At 33.4% G+C, this 19,891-nt stretch overlaps 1 protein-coding gene across 3 annotated transcripts in view; it reads right to left on the reverse strand.

Moving 5' to 3' along the window:
• LOC108909230 (transcriptional regulator Myc-1) overlaps positions 1 to 19,891 on the reverse strand; it is a 74,016-nt gene that overhangs the window by 20,227 nt on the left and 33,898 nt on the right. The window contains exon 1 of one of the 3 annotated variants that reach the window (XM_018713490.2): positions 2,357 to 4,534. The exons of the other annotated variants lie outside the window; for them this stretch is intronic. Within the exon in view, the coding sequence (XP_018569006.1) occupies positions 2,389 to 4,524 (2,136 nt within the window). The 5' untranslated portion in view covers positions 4,525 to 4,534 and the 3' untranslated portion in view covers positions 2,357 to 2,388. Of the gene's footprint in view, positions 1 to 2,356; positions 4,535 to 19,891 lie in introns of those variants that run through there. 3 annotated transcript variants of the gene reach the window in all.

The raw sequence follows: 19,891 nt of genomic DNA on the forward strand, positions 1-19,891 counted from the left end.
AGCGCCCACTTTTGGCACACTTTTGAAGTATGACAAAACCCTCAACTTGTCATAGGTTTTATAAAATTTTAACAATAAATGCGATAGTTATAAACAAATTAAAAAATGGGCACTTTTCTTGTTTTTTTGCAATAACTTTTTTGTTTATTAACCGATTTTAATTTAACAAGTCTCATTTTGTAGATAATTTTACTCCCTATAAGCTGTCTGTGAGTCACTTTTCGCTAAAATTGATGGTTTTCCCTGCAAAGTGAAAAAACTGTTTCCTCACTTATTTGTTTAAATAGAAAAGATAGCTAATAAAAGGTTTTTGACTCACGAGATGAGAGATGTCTTGTATTATGTTCCTTTAGACAATTGTACAATAATCTCGCGGATAGGACTTTTTTCGAGTTTCTCTTTTATTTTCGCTAATTTTCCTGGTGATGAAGCGGTTTTCCAGATATTAAAAAAAAAATGTTTTATTTTTGTTAATTTAAACGCCCTGTATCTCATAAACGGTGGCTTTGTGCGTCTATATTCATAGATCAAAGTAATGTTAATTTTTCTAGTTTAGTATAGTTGTTACGATATCAATTGGAACCTGTGAATCTTAAAGCACAGGACCGTCTGCACTTCTCTTGAAATTTCTTCCTGCTTTAGCCATGATGTGTCTCGTAATTTATACTCGAATAGCCATTGGGCGAGTCCGATATTGGTATACCAGTCAGTCCGCCTGATGTAGAATCGACGGTGGCGCGCTGTTCGTCCATTGGGTCGTAAATAATTTTTTTGCATGGTATTATATAATTAGTTTGGTGTCGAACTTGATTCACTTGGCTTTGTCGGTGCCGTAGAGAGCAGTGCTTGGCGTGGTATATTTATTGTTGGTATAATACGTATTATTAATTATTAAATATTAATATTTGTTCATATCGTAACCAGTAAAGGGTAATAGTTATTAAAATAAATATTATTTGTAATTATCTAGTAATTTAGCATGGCTTTCTGAAGACCCTTTGAAACGGAAGATAGCGAAATAACCCGGGAAAGTCCCCAAATAGTCTAGCCAGTTTTTGTCCAAAGCGTCGAAACAAACTCAGTTTAAAAACAAAGATTTACACGTACCAAGTCAGCGTATTATTTTAAATATATATGAATGTTTGAAAAGAGAAAATAGTTGAACAATGTGATAAAGAAATTAGGAAACAGATTAGCGAATTAACTAAGATATCAAAAACGATAATTTATTACGTAATTAAAGGAGATGTTATTAATCACGGTACAAAGAAACGGAAAAAATACAAAATTAAAGAATATTGACGATTTTACCAGAGATGTAATCCGGCGACAATTTATATGTATGAAGAAAATAAAGTTCCTACTTTAAACATGATTCGAGGTAAATGAAGCGATTATCCCGATTATAATTATAAATCTAGATACTTTACGACATGTTTTATTACAATGCGGTTTTAAACATAAAAAACTTATCGTATGGTAATTATATTTACAAAACATTCGAGAATATAGTCAACTAAATAGGAATATAGTTCGGAATATAGTATTTCTAAACGAGACGGGGCAAAATTTTTCTGGACGCCTATGGATTCCGTAGAGTTTATGAGTTAAATGTGTTTATGCGGTTCCAATTGATATCGTAACGACTGTACTTTGCCGAAGTTTGTCTTTTTGATGTGAATTGGTCTTTAAAATTGAGTAAAAATATTTAAATTCTTATCCGTGCTAGGGGTAGGAATTTATAACAATTTTAAGCTGTTTCTGGGTGATTTGTTAAACGAATTATTTTTTTCTACAACTAAACTAAACAAAGTTTAATAACCTATACCAGCTCTTAGGTAGATATATTCTGTCTCTATATTTGGATACCAAGACATAAAAAAGTAAATAGAAGCTTGTAGTGTCATTTGAACACCTTCAAATAATATGTGCATATTTAGATCAGTATTTGGAATAACCATGAGAATACTAAACATTTTTGGATGCATAGCCCTTTAAATAGAAGTTTGTCTTTCACATAAAAAAATCCGCCATTAAGAGGTAGGATTGCTAAACCAAATTCATTCTTAGAGCGGCACGATGCGCAGTGGCAAAGTAATGGATTTCCATCTTATTCTATCAAGTGTGCTCTCTTTTTGCTTCGTTTCGTTGTTTCAAGTACTGAAATCATGCCAAATTTTCACATCTAGTGATATTTAAGCGTACAGCTACCATTTTGGTAAAAATCGCATGTATATACCTAAAAATCGGTAGCTTGTTTACCGCGTGCTATTAAGAGTATGGTCGAATTATTAGATAATACATTGTTATATTAATTTCTATCGTTAAAATGTCCTAATAAGTAACAAATACCTACCCAGATCCCTCCTAAACGACACTTAATGTTTCCTAAACTGTACGATACTGGAAATCCATCTTGCGCTCGTTCTTGCTCGCAAATAATTCAATCACTCGTTTATTAAAATTTTCAATGTTATTAAGAAAAGTTTTTTCAAGTGAAAGCATTCCCAATGCATCCAGTCCTTGTTCCTTCTTAGTGTTTCTTAAGAAATTCTTAATATTTTTTAATATCGGCAAACATCTCTCCGTCTCAGTCGTCGACACTGGCATTGTCACTAGTATTCGTAAAAGTTTCAGGGTTTCCTGAAAGATGTCACATACTTCAACTGGTAGAATTAACGACAAAAGCGCCACAGTTCTGTCAAAAATATCACGTAACTCATCTCTGTCATAAAGTACTTGGAGTTCAGTTTTTAATCTGCCTTTATCCAGGAAAGGATAAGTATTAACTACTTCATAAAGGAAATTTTCGGGAAATGTTTTAGGCCACGTGGCGAAAGTTTCAATCGCAAATAAATTGGTCATGACTAGGTGTCCAGTATAACTAAATCTCGTTCTTATTTGGTGTACAATGGAATCGCACATTTCTAATGCCTCCATTTTTTTATTTTCTAAAGTAAGTGTGCGCGACATTTTGTGGTAACGATGTTCGTCTTCTGAAAGTTCAAAATCAACATAGGCAATAATTTCATCCATTTGAAGGCGGATATTCTGCATTGCATCTTCAAAGTCGTGTAAATACCGTTCGACTTTGTCTGGATTGATATTTTTCTCTCGTACCTGATTAAAAATTATGTCAACGTAAGGCATTATTTTATGAAAAACTGCCAACCAGAATACAAAATCGGGATCGTTTAATCGATGCATGTAAGCTCCAGCTTTTTCAATCGTGGAAGCCAATCTAATATTTTCGTTGTTCTGTAAATTTGACATGACGCATATGAGATCCGTTCTGTACTCGTAAACGGTGTTAACTGCCTCTGAATGAAAATTCCATTTAATGTCTAAAGGATATTGCACTCGCCTCTGAACAATTTCATCTAGCAGCCGAATCCTCTGCGAGGAAGTATCAAAAAATGAACAAATTCCAGACAAGTGCGCAAAAAATATTTGAACTGATCGATTCACTGAAGCTGCACTATTAATAATTACGTCAATTTCATGAGCGTAGTACTGGACATAGTTCGCGAAAGGATATTTCCGTTTTATTATTTCCTGAACTCCATCTACATCTCCGTTCGTAACTGACACTCCGTCGTAACTCTGTGCGATAAGCTTATTTGGCGTGTCACTAATTAAGGGATCTATTTCATTCAAAATACAGTCGGAGACTGATACAGTATCATGGCCGGTAGGATATACAAAGTTCCAAAATCTCTCGACTGGCTTATCAGCAACAATGTAACGTAAAATAACAACCAGCCTGAATTCGTCAGAAATGTCTGTAGTCTCGTCAACGATGACGGCAATATATTCGTTTTTTTTTATTTCCTTGGTTACCTCTTCGCGGTAAACATCGAACATACATTGTAGTAATTCATCCTGCATCGCTTTGAAAGTCCCTTTATTAAACGCTGGTGATTTGGTAAAATGGTCCTTTACCGTTCTGTCCAAATGAGAACTGAAATTTATCAAGTCTCGAAATACTCCAGTATCTTGACATGCTCCAGTTTCATCTTGACCCATCAACACTAAATCTACTGCACCACAATATCGAATGCAGTTAATTATTATGTCCAAAACATATCTGTTTTTATCGACTTGCTCATTGTGCTCAGTTACCGTTTGTTTGTAATTTGGACTCAATATGTCTGTTTTACCGAGCATGGACAAACGAAAGGCATTCTGCATGTGTATTTTCGATTTTTCGTGTACTCTGATTTTCTCCCAAACGTGTACTAGATCTCTAACACCGATTTTCGTCCACATAGACTCCCCTCCAAACAGAACACACGGAAAACAGAAAATCGCTTGCTTCTCGTCACATCCACAGAGCCAGTTACTTTTGAAATAAATACTACGGTTAAATTTTCGCGTTCTTTGATAGCTCGAACCGATACTGACATTCTGCGTCTTTTGAATGTTCAAATCGGGCATGGGCCTACCCAATTGTTTTATATGAAGCTGTTCCTCCAGTGAGTATGCGGAGAATTGATTATCTAGCAGATTGCATACTTTATTCATTGCGAAACGATATAAATGTGCCGTAAACAATCGCGCGATATCACTTCCACCGGTAATACGCAGTGACTGAGAACTGGAGACGGGGCCGGCAACGCTGTGGCCCTGATGTGCGCTGCAACGCCATCTGTTCACTCGACCGCCCGCACACCTCTCTCCCTGCTGCTATCCACGTTCTGCCGAGACCTTCGACTAATGTCGCACTGGCCCGGCTGTTGCTATGGGAAATTTTTATATTGCACAGCCATATTTATGAAATCAAAATACGTTATTTTTATTTAAATTTGATAATAAATTAGAGGAAAAAGTAATAGTTAAGGAATTTTAAAACGCCTTAATTGGATATTCAAGTTTAAATATCATAATTTTAACTTAAATACGAACTAAATATTTAAGTAATCACTTTTTATAGGCCAAATACCTCAAAGAACATCGTAGTTATGTATTTTATTGCGAAGAAATTATTAGCGCTTTTATTATAAAATGTGTAAAGTAAGCAGCCACAATAAATGTCATAAAATATTTGCACACACAAGTATTGAGCAAGTGACTTCGCAGTTCAATGCACCTTCTAGTTTAGACATTACTTTCCGCCCATAAAAAATGGCAATGAAATTAAGAGGCTGTTAAAAATTCAAGGGCGACCAAGTTTACCATTACATTATTATTTTAGGACGTTGAGTGTTAGGAGAAATATTCCTCAATTAGACAGCTGATGCCATAGTTTATTTACAAGAAAATATTTCCTAAAATAAACTTCATTATCTTCAGAATAATGTTACAAATTTAATATGTACAAGGGTGATATAACAAAGCATCTTAATGTTATTTATAGTCCTAAAGATTAAAGTATTAGGAGAGGATTTCCAAAAGTTTATTTAATCACAATATTTACAGGATCCGATACGTATGGAGGTAATATACCTACCTAATCTACTAAAACGTAAAGTGCCAACGTATTTTTATAACACCTCTACACGTATCATTCTAATTTACATGGTTCGGTCTGCGGTGATATATCGTATCGCTGCTTTTAGGCCAGGGAAAAGAGCTGGGAAATGACCATTTCGCGATTTTTTGTTTCGGCAAGCTAAATTTATCACTATAGATGCTAAATATTATGTACAATAACATATTAGTTTCCACAGTCATAAAAATGGGGGGAAGATTGTTCACAGGGTGTATAATTTTTACGTAAATTCACGTTTTTCGCTTATAACTTTTTTCCGTTCATTTCCACGAGAAAACAGTACAGTACTTTTTTTTCGTCTTCAGAAGACCTACAAAACTAGCTCTCGAGCGTCAAAAAATATTGATTAGATCAAAAGTTATAAACAGAAGTTTATTTATGACTTTTGAATTAAACATTTATAAACTGTATTATTATTACCAGAACGTTTTGGCATCGCATCCTCTCATTTCTTATCACTGTATAATAACTCGCACGAAATCTGGAATCGGTAAGTTGAATAGTTTACAAGTTATGGCCTTATCAACAATTTAACTAATTTCCCACAATCACACTGATTTTTTTCATGGTAGATTTCATAATAATACATTGAAATCTATCATTTTTTTTTAATTTCAAATTTGCATAATGGATTTTTTTTTTATATTTTAGCCTTAGTTGCAAAATGAAATATAGGGCGCACGCGTGTGATATAGTTATATCATATTACATATTCGGAAAGCTTATGAAAAGCTTTAAGTTAAAAAAAAATCTTCAAGCTTCGTTGAAAAACAACGGAGTTACAGACTGTCAAAGTTGACGGCCTATTGTTAAACAAATTAGGTTGGTAGCGGCAAAAAAATACTGTCATAACCGACAACCCGAGTACTTTCCCAGATAAAAATATTTTATTTGTGGCAGTATGTTAAGTGCATAAGAAATATTGTCGAAAGTGAGTCACTTGATTTATCGGCGAGCCGTGGCGCGGCGGAAGGGTGGGGGAAGCCAACGACAGCGAGTCCGAAGAAAATGACGATAATATTCACAGTACTGCCGTTAAAAAAGCGAAATTCGTTTGAAAATAATATATTTGTCTGTAACTTCGTTGTTTCAACGAATCTTGACGATTTTTTTTAAATTAAAGCTCTTTTCATAAGCTTTCCGAATATGTAATAATATATAATTATATCACGCGCGTGCGTCGTATATTTCATTTTGCAACTAAGGCTAAAAAATAAAAAACTTTCCAGGTAGCAAATTTGAAATTTAAAAAAAATGATATATTTCAATGTATTATTACGAAATCTACCATGAAAAAAAACAGTGCGATTGTGGAAGATCCTCGGGATCGTCCAGACTAATAATTAGTTAATTTGTTTATAAGGCCATAACTTGTAAACTATTCAACTTGACGATTCCAGATTTCGTGCGAGTTATTAGACAGTGATAAGGAATGAGAGGATGCGATGCCAAAACGTTCTGGAAATAATAACGCAGTTTATAAATGTTTAATTCAAAAGTCATAAATAAACTTCTTCGGTTTATAACTTTTGATCTAATAAATATTTTTTGACGCCCGAGGGCTAGTTTTGTAGGTCTTTTGAATACGAAAAAAAAATACTTTACTGTTTTCTCGTGGAAATGAACGGAAAAAAGTTATAAGCGAAAAACATGAATTTACGTAAAAATTATACAATTAACCACCCTATGAACAATCTTCCCCCCATTTTTATGACTGTGGAAACTAATATGTTATTGTATATAATATTTAGCATCTATAGTGATAAATTCACCTTGCCGAAACAAAAAGTCGCGTCCAACTCAATATTTCCTGGCCCATTTAACGTATTGCGAAGACAGATAGCAATATTCCCATTCACGGTCGACATTTCAAATCCTATCGATCCGTTTCGCGATAAAAAGTCACTGGTCAGCTAGCACAGCATAATAGACGCGCTACATTTAAAAAGCTTCAGTTCCTCGAAACGGATCGTATCGAAGGACCGCCCACCTATCTTCGAAATTAAATCACTTTCCACGGAAGGTCCTCCAGATACCGTGGACTCAACTGATGATTCGCCATAATCAGTAGCAACGCGTCCACCAAGTTCATCGACTTGCGCGCTGACCATCGATACCAAACGGCCGAAAATTAATCGAGTGCGCCTTCTCTCTGATGCGAAATATATCTACAGCACATTTAACACTCTTAAAATAAAGTTAATTATTCAGTACTGTAGGGTTTTAAATTTTTTTTCCTGTGTAAACGGTGCGAGGCTTCTGCCTACTAGTCAGAGCCCGACCCTGCGTCACAGACGGCGCCGGCACCCCTTCCCCTCTTATCGACTCCCATTCATGTATTCTGGTGGTTGTCTTGGTCCTCCTAATCGTTCGTAGAGTGGAGTTGTGAACAATCGGCATGCGCGACCTTCGCACAATCCAGGTCACTGGCCGGTTGGTCACCGTCATAGACTACTAAAATTTCGGCAACCAATAAAAAGTATGACCTTGTTTATACGAATTATTTTATCTATTCCGCGGTCCCGGCCAGCGAATTTTATTATCGCTTCTTCAAGGGCAATGTTAATTTGTCATGCCCAAAGCCGCACACGCCGGCGTCGTTTCCAGTTTGCGCATTTTCCGGATGTGTTCCGGTTTATGTGATAATAAATATAAATAATAAAAGCACAAAATCGAGCCCTGTTCAACTTATACAAGGTCCGAGGGACCCGGCAGAAAAAAATATGCAAATCGATAAATTTCAGTTTAAAATTTAGATTTCTTTACATATACAAGTTTTTAAACTAAAAAAGTATGTCAAATAATGAAGTAGTTTTTTTTAATCATTTTAAGAAAAACATTCATGATCATATGCCCTGAACAGCTAGTAGGTGTTTTTTTTTGTATTTGTCTGCTTTCAGTGTAAAATTTTATGGTTAAGCAAACTATTTTCATGCTCTTTTTAAATTTTTTCACATTTGGCAAAATTAGCAATAAATAAAGAAAAAAACTAAAACTATGATACAATTAAATGACTCCAGGCAATATTCGTAATTATATTAAAAAAAGATCGCTTCCATTTTATTCAAAAACGAATTATTAATCATTATTTATTTTTTTTGCAAAAATTGCATTTACTTAAAATTATTATAAAACTGGGCATTTCACAAAAAAATATACCTACTGAATTTTTTTGCAAATATACAGGGTGTACAGAATCCTGTGTATACCTAAATATAAGATTTATTTTAATCACTTAGTTGTAAGTTTAGTATTTACTTCTTCTTTGTATTTAGGTAAATTTTACAACTTGTTTACTTGTTAATACCATTATGAAGGATATTATCGTATAAGCCTACGGTTCCTGTAATTTGCAATAAACCGATTTAATGTATTGGACCTAAAACAGGTAACTCGGGGTTTCCGAGAATATTCATGGTACCTAGCGTACCTCTACTCATTATAAATAGACATGTAGCAGACCTTTGGTGAGTTAGTTAGAAATAAGCGATGAAGTAAGCACTTCAATCAGTCTAAGAATACAGTCCACAAAGAAATTAAACTAGTGTAAGCAGCAAGAAGTTTATTATTCCAAACCCAAACATTTTGGTCCATTCGAGACGGATAAGTAACAGCATAAAGGAAAAAGAGAAGAACAGTTAAAACCAGAAGCCCACGAAGAAACATCACCACGAAGATAGCAACCACCGAAGAAAGCAAGCACAAAACAAAGTAAGTCTAGCCATTTAATTTCCTTTCCTCATTCCTTCGATTTAGACATTGTCTCAAAAGCATATAGAATGGAAGCTCAAACAAAGGCACAACTAAAACAATTACGTCATGAACGCGGAGTAATTAAGGCAAAATTAACACGGTTCGAAGCATTTTTAGACGTACCAGAAAATCTAGATAAGATTGCGCAACTAACAATGAGGTTAAAATATATACAGGCAGATTTTGAGGAATATCAAAATATTCAGAAACAGTTAGAGTATTTAGATACAAATGAAATTAATGATCGCGAACCACTAGAAATCCAGTTTTTTAACTTGATGAGTATTGCAGAGGAAATAACAAAAAAAATAAACANTCTTTATTGTACAGAGATTCGATCAACAATTTTTCCGAGAGCACACACCTTGTGCCATACTGTACCCAAATCTGACACCTTAACCCAAGAACCTAACCTCAAAACTGGAAAGATTGTCAAATCAAATCATTAGAGGGAAAAAAATTGTCACAAAATTATTTTCTTTAATAAAAAGTATAAATGTATTTTTGTTGAGTGTTCATCATCGCGATCGCCAAAACTTTAGTCAAAACTGAAAACATAACCTAAATACCCTGAAATTTAGTTTAACTCGAATTTTTTGCTAGAAAAATTCCATAAAAACATCTACATAGCAATAAAACGTTTGTAAAATATTATTGTGGCTTATTATTACTAACCATTTATTAAATTTACAATGAAGCCTGATAGACTAACCTAACCTCAAATTCAGGCCTTTGAGTCCAATATTCTTAAATCCTAGACCCTCAAATCCTTTACTCCCAAACCTTAAGACTCTCATACCTATACTCCCAAGCCATAGAATTAATAATTTTGAGGTTAAGTTTTTGAAGAAAAAACATCAGATATATCATCAAGGGTTATAATAATCAATTTTATTAATAGCAGATACTTTTTAAACATTTTTTTCAACAACTTAACATCGAGTATTTAAAAATTTTTTCTTCGACATTGAGGTTGGGGCGCTCCCGAAGCATTAAAAAAAAGGGTTTTTCGAAAAAACCTCACCGGAATATGAAAATTCAGATTACCACGAGATTATTAAAAAAAAATCAGAACGAGACGATGGAAATTGGCGAGTGGCGAGAATTTTGTCCAATATTTCCCACTGCGTCAGCTCAAATTTATCAATACGCCAATACTTTTAGAGATATTTGGGTATTTGTACTACTTTTACAACATTTCATGCCCTTTACCTCGAAAACTAGTCCATTTAGAAGACTTATTTTTTGGAATTCAATCGTGTTCCTTCACTAATTTTATACTTAAAGTATATTTTTAAAAAATCACGCAGCAGACACATTCCTAGTACCTTTAAAAGTGTTCCCTGCGCATTTTTAATACATTCCAAATATCGACTTCTCTTATGCATTTTAAATTGCCCAATTTAAACGTTATTAGTCCTTAAATTTATTCTACTCCAATAGCCGGTGGTCTCGCTTGAGCGTGGGTAAGCTCTGGTAGGTATATGCGCACCGGAAATGTATTCAGTAGGTCTATCACGTTGCCCCACAACAGGTTGAAACATGTCTGACTGGCCGCCGTATTCTTTACGCTTACGAAATGTACCTATCCATCACAAGAAATTGTGATTATGTACAAATGTTTAACAGAGACGCAAATTAAAGAAATTGCGTGTACATGTTTACAAACATATTACTAAAACGTATAATACATGATCAGTCAGTTGACAACAATTATACCGATCATGAGATAATCTTACACACGAAACTCTGGAACGGCGCCTTTACATACTAACCGCATTTTTTTAAACGACGTAAGAATAAAATCCAAACATAATGAAATTCTAGTGTCTAGATTAAATACTGCATTCGATTAGTAAAGAGTAGTTAATTATCTCCCGGCAGCGTGTATAAATCAAGTACATAAATACACTGTTCTTGTACCACACCGTATATGCCGACAACGTAAACATTATAACCATATTTGTGTAAATATTTCCTACGACTCGAGTAGGAATTCATTTTCCTTCGGCCAATTACGGTAGTACGGCGATTTTGCGGCCTTCAAGGTAATTCGAATAGTTGCTATAAGTACACGTGTATGCAGTTGTTTACTTTACCGGATCACAAGAATTTATTAAACAAAGTATGCAAATGCAACTAAAAACTGCTCGTCTGGCGCCCAGGCAGAAACTTTGGTCTACGGTGAATAATATGCTACAATAGACACAAGGGTTCCCCAAATATAGGTTAGACAGAATGAATTGCCTGTAGGATGGTGTAAATAAATAAATATACAGGATGTTAACCAACGAATGTTACATATTTCAAGGGTATAATCTAGAACTCAAATGGTGTCGATTTAACCAAACTTGCTTAAACGAAAAATGTCGCAAAAAATATGGGGTATAGGTTAATACATATTTTCTGTAATATCTGGACATAATTTCGACTTCGTATACAATTTTTGTGTAGAATAAAATTCTCTACAATCTTCTGATAGTTGCGTGTATAAATTTAAACGTACAAAAAAGTTGCACGAGATATTATAGAATATTAACCTAACTGGAACATAATAATTGTTTTATCAACTGGCGAATTTCCTGATAGGTGGAAACTTACAAACTTCCAATTTTAAAAAGCGGTAACCCTGCGGAAGCAAGAAATTATCGCCCTATTGCCGTATTGTCTAACATTGGAAAGATCTTTGAGATGTGTTTGTATAAACAAATATTGGATAGCTTAAAATCGTACATATCACCAAATCAGCATGTTTTTTTCCGAATCGTTCAACTTTATCTAATGTGGCCGAGTTTACCCAGTATACGGCGAACCATGTTGATGACAAAGGGCAAGTTGATGTCATTTACACATACTTCTCAAAGGCCTTTGACGAGGTGAATCATAGTATTTTGCTACCTGAGTTGGAACTGTATGGTTTCAGTGATAGCTTACTCCGACTTTTCAATTCTTACCTATATCATCGAAAAATGTCTCTTATAATGGTTTCAAGTAAGAACACTTTTAATGCGGCATCAGGAGTACCTCAAGGCTCTAACTTGGGGCCACTCCTTTTTATATTATTTGTAAATGACATCTCTATCGTTAAAGTCGAATCATCTTATATTTGCCGACGACTTGTTTCTTGTTCTTGAATATATCATCTATGGCTGATTGTCTGTTACTGCAAGACCTTGTGGATATTGTTTATATAGGTGTACTGATAATTTATTTACCTGTTAACATAAAAAAATGCAAAGTATGTACGTTTACTCTTAAAAATCGGCCCCTCATATTTGATTATAATATAAGTATGTCACCTCTAACTCGTTCTCAGGACATTAAAGATCTTGGTCTAATATTTGACAGCAGATTGTCTTTTTCTGATCATATTAATTCAAGTATTAAATCCGCGTATAGTATGCTAGGCTTTGTTATAAGAAGTACAAAATCTTTCACCGATACAGGTGCATTGAAGAGTCTATACTATTCACTGGTACGTTCGAAACTCGAATATTGTAGCCTTATTTGGCACCCTTGTTATCACATATACAGTAACCACTTGGAAAGAATACAGCGGCGTTTTCTCAAATTCCTGTCTTTTCGTATTGATAATTTTTATCTTGACAGGAGATACAACGACCAATTACTGTTACAAAGATTCAGTATGCAGTCGTTGAATGCTAGAAGGGTGGTTGCAAGTTTATCTTTTTTATTTAAATTGTTTCATGGCATGGTTGATTCTCAGGCTTTATCTTTTTTATATACGTGTTCCGAGATCTGGCTCTCGTGAGGGTTCACTGTTTTATTATCGGAATGCTAGAACAAATGTGCTTGTATAATCTCCTTTTGTTTAATGGCTAATAATAATTATAACCAAACAGCAGATCAATGTGATTTATTTCATTGTAATATTAATGATTTGTTAAGAATTGCGTCCGATTATTTCAATATTAGATAAAGGATTTGCTTTTTCTTCTTTGCAGTTTATTTATTTTTTATTTTGTTTCTTGTATTTGTTTTCTTTATTTATTGTACAGTAATATGCTTATATTATGATTATACTTATTTTGTCCTGTAAATGGAATATTTTCTGTTAGGCAATAAATGCTTTATTATTATTTTATTATAATCACTGCATACTTCATGAAGAAAAACTAAGCAACAGCAAATTTTGCTCAAACTGGTTCTGAGTTAAGGAGAAAATAAGAAATAAAAAAAGAAACTTTAACACTGTAACTTTTTTGAGACACTTTTTGTTTAAGTTTGGTTATATCGACACCATTTGGGTTCTAGATTATACCCTTGAAGTATGTAACATTCGTTAGGTGCCACCCTATATATATATTTAAACTAGAATAACACGTGTAGTAAAACTAGTTAAATATATTTATTATAGGCTTCAAGTTTCATATATACATGTTTGTTTTTAATTATGTATTTTGCAGGTCGACTGCAGGTAAAAATATATTTACAAGGAAATAAATACAATTTAATTTTTTCAACGCATGTATTAACCTATGCCTGAAGTTCCGAGGTCACCTTTAAATTGATTTCAGTGTCATCAGCCTTTACAAATTATTTTTGTACCAATATGTTTGGATTGCACAGTTGATAGTCCAGTCATTATAGACATGAAACAGCCTGTTTCGGGAAAAAAATACTATTAGAAGTTTCTCTGCGGAATATTGTTCGGAAACATAAACAAAATATCAAAAAATCAACTCGAGGCTAGTTGGGAAACTTTGGTTAAACAATGGTCAAAGTTATGGAAAAGTGGTTTTTTGACTCGCGTAAAAAAACTATTATTCATAGCGAAAAAAAGTTTATACAAAAAAGGTAGGTATTAAATAAGCCTATAAAATGAGAAAAGTCCGATTAAATTCCGATAATTTGTTTATGCACAAGAGCTCAAAAATGGTCGAAAATTGCCGTTTTTTTCAATTGCTAATAATTAATGCAATTTTCATCGCAGACACTTGTAATTCAGGATTTTTGAGGCTTTTTACACCCTTAATAAGTGGTAAAAATTTCAGCCCGAAAGCTTCATTGGTTTGGCGTTGGCGGAATTTGTTATCTAAGAAGATGCTATTTTCAATTAATTTTTCCCAAGCTCAAAGGCGTTGTATAGCTTCGATCATTAGTTGTTTTTGTACCTAAATAGTTGTATTAACATATGCATTTGCTGATAATTTAATTTTTCAAATTTAATTTGTTTAAAAATGACTGAAAAAATGTTAATATTTATTAAATTGTTAAGATAGGTAATTATTATAAAATGAAATAGTAACGTCTATAGTTTAGTTAGTACTATTTTTCTTCGAATTTAAAAAAAAGTCGTTCTAAGTTGATTAGAAGCTGAGATAATTTTTTTTTATTTAATCGCAGTGACCTTAATTATTAATATTAAGAGCCGAAATTTGGCGAGAGTATACATTCAGATTTATATTTTCATGTCCTACATTAAGGTGAATTCAACTATTTAATTGCAAAAAAGAAGATAGCGGCGATGCGTTCTATTACTTGGTCTAGCGAATGCGTGGGGAGAGCGAGGCGGAGCATGCGCGCTACGCGCCTGGTTGCGCGCAGGAAAATGATTGAGCGGCTTCAAATCGATGGAGCTGGCAAAATTTGCCATATCTCGGTTAATAGTGAACCTATCGAGATGATTCTTTTTTTAATTTGTGGTAGCGCGAAAATTCATGAGTATTAAAGCTATTGTATTAACATTATTTCAACCCGAGATTTAATTTTTTATTTAGCCTCGCTCTCCCCACTCGTTCGCTAGACCGAGTAATAGAACACATCGCCGCTATCTTCTTTTTCGCAATTAAATAGTTGAATTCACCTTAATGTTAATGTAGTACTTAATAATTAAGGGCACTGCGATTAAATAAAAAAAAATATATATCAGCTTCTAATCAACTTGGAACAACGATTTTTTTTAAATTCGAAGAAAAATAGTACTAACTAAACTATAGACGTTACTATTTAATTTTATAATAATTACCTATCTTAACAATTTAATAAATATTAACATTTTTTCAGTCATTTTTAAACAAATTAAATTTGAAAAATTAAATTATCACTAAATCCATATGTTAATACAACAATTTAGGTACAAAAACAACTATTGATCGAAACTCTACAACGCCTTGGAGCTTGGGAAAAATCAATTAAAAATAGCATCTTCTTACAATTAGATAACAAATTCCGCCAACGCCAAACTAATAAAGCTTTCGGGCTGAAATTTTTACCACTTATTATGGGTGCAAAAAGCCTAAAAAATCCTGAATTATAAGTGTCTGCGATGAAAATTGCATTAATTATTAGCAATTGAAAAAAACGGCCATTTTCGACCATTTTTGAGTTCTTGCGCATAAACAAATTATCGGAATTTAATCGGACTTGTCTTATTTTACAGATTTATTTAATACCTACCTTTTTTGTATAAACCTTTTTTCTCTATGAATAACAGTTTTTTTACGCGAGTCAAAAACAACTTTTCCATAACTTTGACCATTGTTTTAACAAAGTTTCCCAACTAGTATCGGGTTGATTTTTTGATATTTTGTTTATAACACGTTTCCGAACAATATTCCGCAAAAAACTTCTAATAGTATTTTTTCCCTATAATGACTGGCCTATGAAAGTTATTTTATAAATATATGTAATTAAGAGGAAGCCCTTAATTATATTTTATTGTCGGTGTATAAAAATTAATTCAAAATTCTAATTAAAATTATCAAATTTAAATAACGAGAATGTTTGCAGAGCACCTCAACCANGAGCTTGGGAAAAATCAATTGCAAAACAGCATCTTCTTACAATTAGATAACAAATTCTGCCAACGCCAAACTAATGAAGCTTTCGGGCTGAAATTTTTACCACTTATTAAGGGTGCAAAAAGCCTCAAAAATCCTGAATTACAAGTGTCTGCGATGAAAATTGCATTAATTATTAGCAATTTAAAAAAACGGCCATTTTCGACCATTTTTGACCTCTTGCGCATAAATAAATTATCGGAATTTAATCGGACTTGTCTTATTTTACAGATTTATTTAATACCCACCTTTTTTGTATAAACCTTTTTTCTATATGAATAACAGTTTTTTACGCGAGTCAAAAACAACTTTTCCATAACTTTGACCATTGTTTTAACGAAGTTTCCCAACTAGTATCGATTTGATTTTTTGATATTTTGTTTATAACACGTTTCCGAACGTTTTCCGCAAAAAAACTTCTAATAGTATTTTTTTCCCTATAATGACTGACCTATGAAAGTTATTTTATAAATTCCTTAAATAAATTCTTATCTCTATGGCAATCCAATTACAATGTATACAAGGTACCTACTTGAAGGAAATATATGTAATTAAGAGGAAGCCCTTAATTATATTTTTTTGTCGGTGTATAAAAATTAATTCAAAATTCTAATTAAAATTATCAAATTTAAATAACGAGAATGTTTGCAGAGCACCTCAACCACAACTGATCAGGCCGACTCTTAAATTGGGTAATTTTAATTTACATGAAAAAAAAAAAAAAAACTACGTGAAGTTATTCAAATGCATATACATTAGCAATTATGTCTTAGGTCTTTGGTCATTACTGAAATTATTAAGCGCTTCAACAAAGCAAAAGTGGGATATCCACAATTAAGTCAGACATAGGCCAGTAAACAGGATTTGAACCGATGCAGTTTTGCTACTAATGTAAATATTTGCTCTGTTTAAAGTTCGAATAACAACGTACCTTTTAGAAATTTAAATTAGATATTTGTGTATGTATCTACTGCGTTTTGCAGCATTACAGGATGAAATAAAATTACATGTTTGAAATATGTTCGGATAAACACATTCATACAAATACGTGTGAAATAAAGGTATATTTTTCTGCGACGCATTTTATAGTTATTTTCATAAGTTAAACCAATTATCTGATAAGAATTTTTTAGAATATAAGATACGAGGTATGTTCAGAAAATAACCGAACTTTTTAAATTACGCGCGAAAGGAGATATTTGGTGGTATGCGGTTGGCAGCAATGTGTGACCAGGAAGACCTTCGACTTCAACTGATGACTCCCACATTCGTCAGTGTGCAAAAAATCAGATTACTGTCCTCCCTCGCTCTCCTTACTCGCCAGACCTGGTTCCTTGCGATTTTTTCTTATTTCCGAAATTAAAACTAGTGCTGAAAGGATGACGTTCTCAGACTGTTGATGACATCAAAGCAAATTGGTCATAGACTTTAAAGACAATTTCAAATGAAGCTATCCAGGACTGCTTCGCTGGGAAAAGTGTGTGATCAAGGGAGGGCAGTACTTTGAAGGAGATAAGGACCATTAAGGTATAAAATAAATAATAAAGTTTAAAAAAATTAAGTTCGGTTATTTTGTAAACAGACCTCGTAAATAGGCGGCGCAAAAACATTGTTATATGGTTATTTTAAGACTGCTGTCCGCGCAACGTATTGGGAACTCAAGACCAGATAATAACAATAATGGTGAAAGATAAGAATTAAAAAAAAAAATAACTGGAAAGCATTTTAAAAATGATTTACAGTAGTAATATGTAACTCAAGTTTTATCGCTTTTTCCCACGGTTCTACTTTAAAATGATACATTATAATCTAAGATTAAATATATTTAAAGTACAGGGTGTCCTGGAGTAAAAAAAAAAATTAAATTCTGCTGTGAATTAATATTATTTTTCAATTCGGTCAATGAAAAAAAAGTTCGGTACAAATTAGGGGCGAGACATCACCAATGAACACCTTGTAGTGCTTCAATTAACGTTAAATCACAGTAAAAGAAGACCAGTAATAAACCTAAGTTATGTACTAAATTTGGTTCTTCTGCGGTAAAGTGTTGTAGAGATATTATTTTTTCTTCGAAATTTAGGGCCCCACATTGGAGGCTAGTAACTCCTCAGGGGTGAAACTTTGTATATAGGTAAGTTTGGTTAAATTACAATATTTTGGACACCCCTACATGCACCTGCCCTGTGTCGGTACTTATGCGGGACACCCTGTATAGTCACTACACCTCAATATCTAATAGGCCAGGAAAATAAGCTGGGAAATGACCATTTCGCGACTTTTTGATTCGGCAAGCTGAATTGATCACTATAGATGCTAAATATTATGTACAATAACATATTAGTTTCCACAGTCATAAAATTGGGGGGGACGATTGTTTACAGGGTGGTTAATTGTATAATTTTTACGTAAATTCACATTTTTCGCTTATAACTTTTTTCCGTTCATTTCCACGAATTAACAGTAAGGTACTTTTTTTTCGTCTTTAAAAGTCCTACAAAACTAGCCCTCGAACGTCAAAAAATATTGATTATATACTTTTGAATTAAACTTAGTTGCAAAATGAAATATACGACGCACGAGCGTGATATAGTTATATATTATTACATATTCGGAAAGCTTATGAAAGGAGCTTTAAGTTAAAAAAAATCGTTCAAGATTCGTTGAAAAACAACGGAGTTACAGACTGTCAAAGTTGACGGCCTATTGTTAAACAAATTAGGTTGGTAGCGGCAAAAAAAATACTGTCATAACCGGCAACCAGAGTACTTTCCCAGATAAAAATATTTTATTTGTGGCAGTTTGTTAAGTGCATAAGAAATATTATTGTCAAAAGTCAGCGGGTCGCTTGATTTTCGGCGAGCCGTGGCGCGGCGGAAGGGTGGGGGAAGCGAACGACAGCGAGTCCGAAGAAAATGACGATAATACTCATAGTCCTGCCGTTAAATAAGCGTAATTCGCTTGAAAATTATATATTTGACAGTCTGTAACTCCGTTGTTTTTCAACGAATCTTGACGATTTTTTTTTAACTTAAAGCTCTATTCATAAGCTTTCCGAATATGTAATAATATATAACTATATCACGTGCGTGCGTCGTATATTTCATTTTGCAACTAAGGCTAAAAAATAAAAAACTCCTTTGAAATTATATAACTATATCACGCGCATGCGTCATACTTTTGATTTTGATACTAAGGCTAAAAAATAAAAAAAAACGTTCCATGTTGCAAATTTGAAATTAAAAAAAAATGATAGATTTCAATATATTATTATGAAATCTATCATGAAAAAAATCAGTGCGATTGTGGAAGATGATCGGGATCGTCCAGACTAATAATTAGTTCATTTGTTTATAAGGCCATAACTTGTAAACTATTCAACTTACAGATTCCAGATTTCGTGTAAGTTATTAGACAGTGATAAGGAATGAGAGGATGCGATGCCAAAACGTTCTGGTAGTAATAACGCAGTTTATAAATGTTTAATTCAAAAGTCATAAATAAATTTCTTCTGTTTATAACTTTTGATCTAATTAATATATTTTGACGCTCGAGGGCTAGTTTTGTAGGTCTTTTGAAGGCCAAAAAAAGTACGTTACTGTTTTCTCGTGGAAATGAACGGAAAAAAGTTATATGCGAAAAACGTGAATTTACGTAAAAATGATACAAATAACCACCCTGTAAACAATCTTCGCCCCATTTTTATGACTGTGGAAACATATGTTATTGTTCATAATATTTAGCATCTATAGTGATAAATTCAGCTTGCCGAAACAGAAAGTCGCGTCCAACTCTATATTTCCCGGCCTATAAGCTTAGACGAAATGTTCAGGCTGTACATTTATAG

Source organism: Anoplophora glabripennis, unplaced genomic scaffold, assembly GCF_000390285.2.
Source record: "Anoplophora glabripennis isolate ALB-LARVAE unplaced genomic scaffold, Agla_2.0 scaffold453, whole genome shotgun sequence".
In the NCBI taxonomy this organism is placed as follows: domain Eukaryota; kingdom Metazoa; phylum Arthropoda; class Insecta; order Coleoptera; family Cerambycidae; genus Anoplophora; species Anoplophora glabripennis.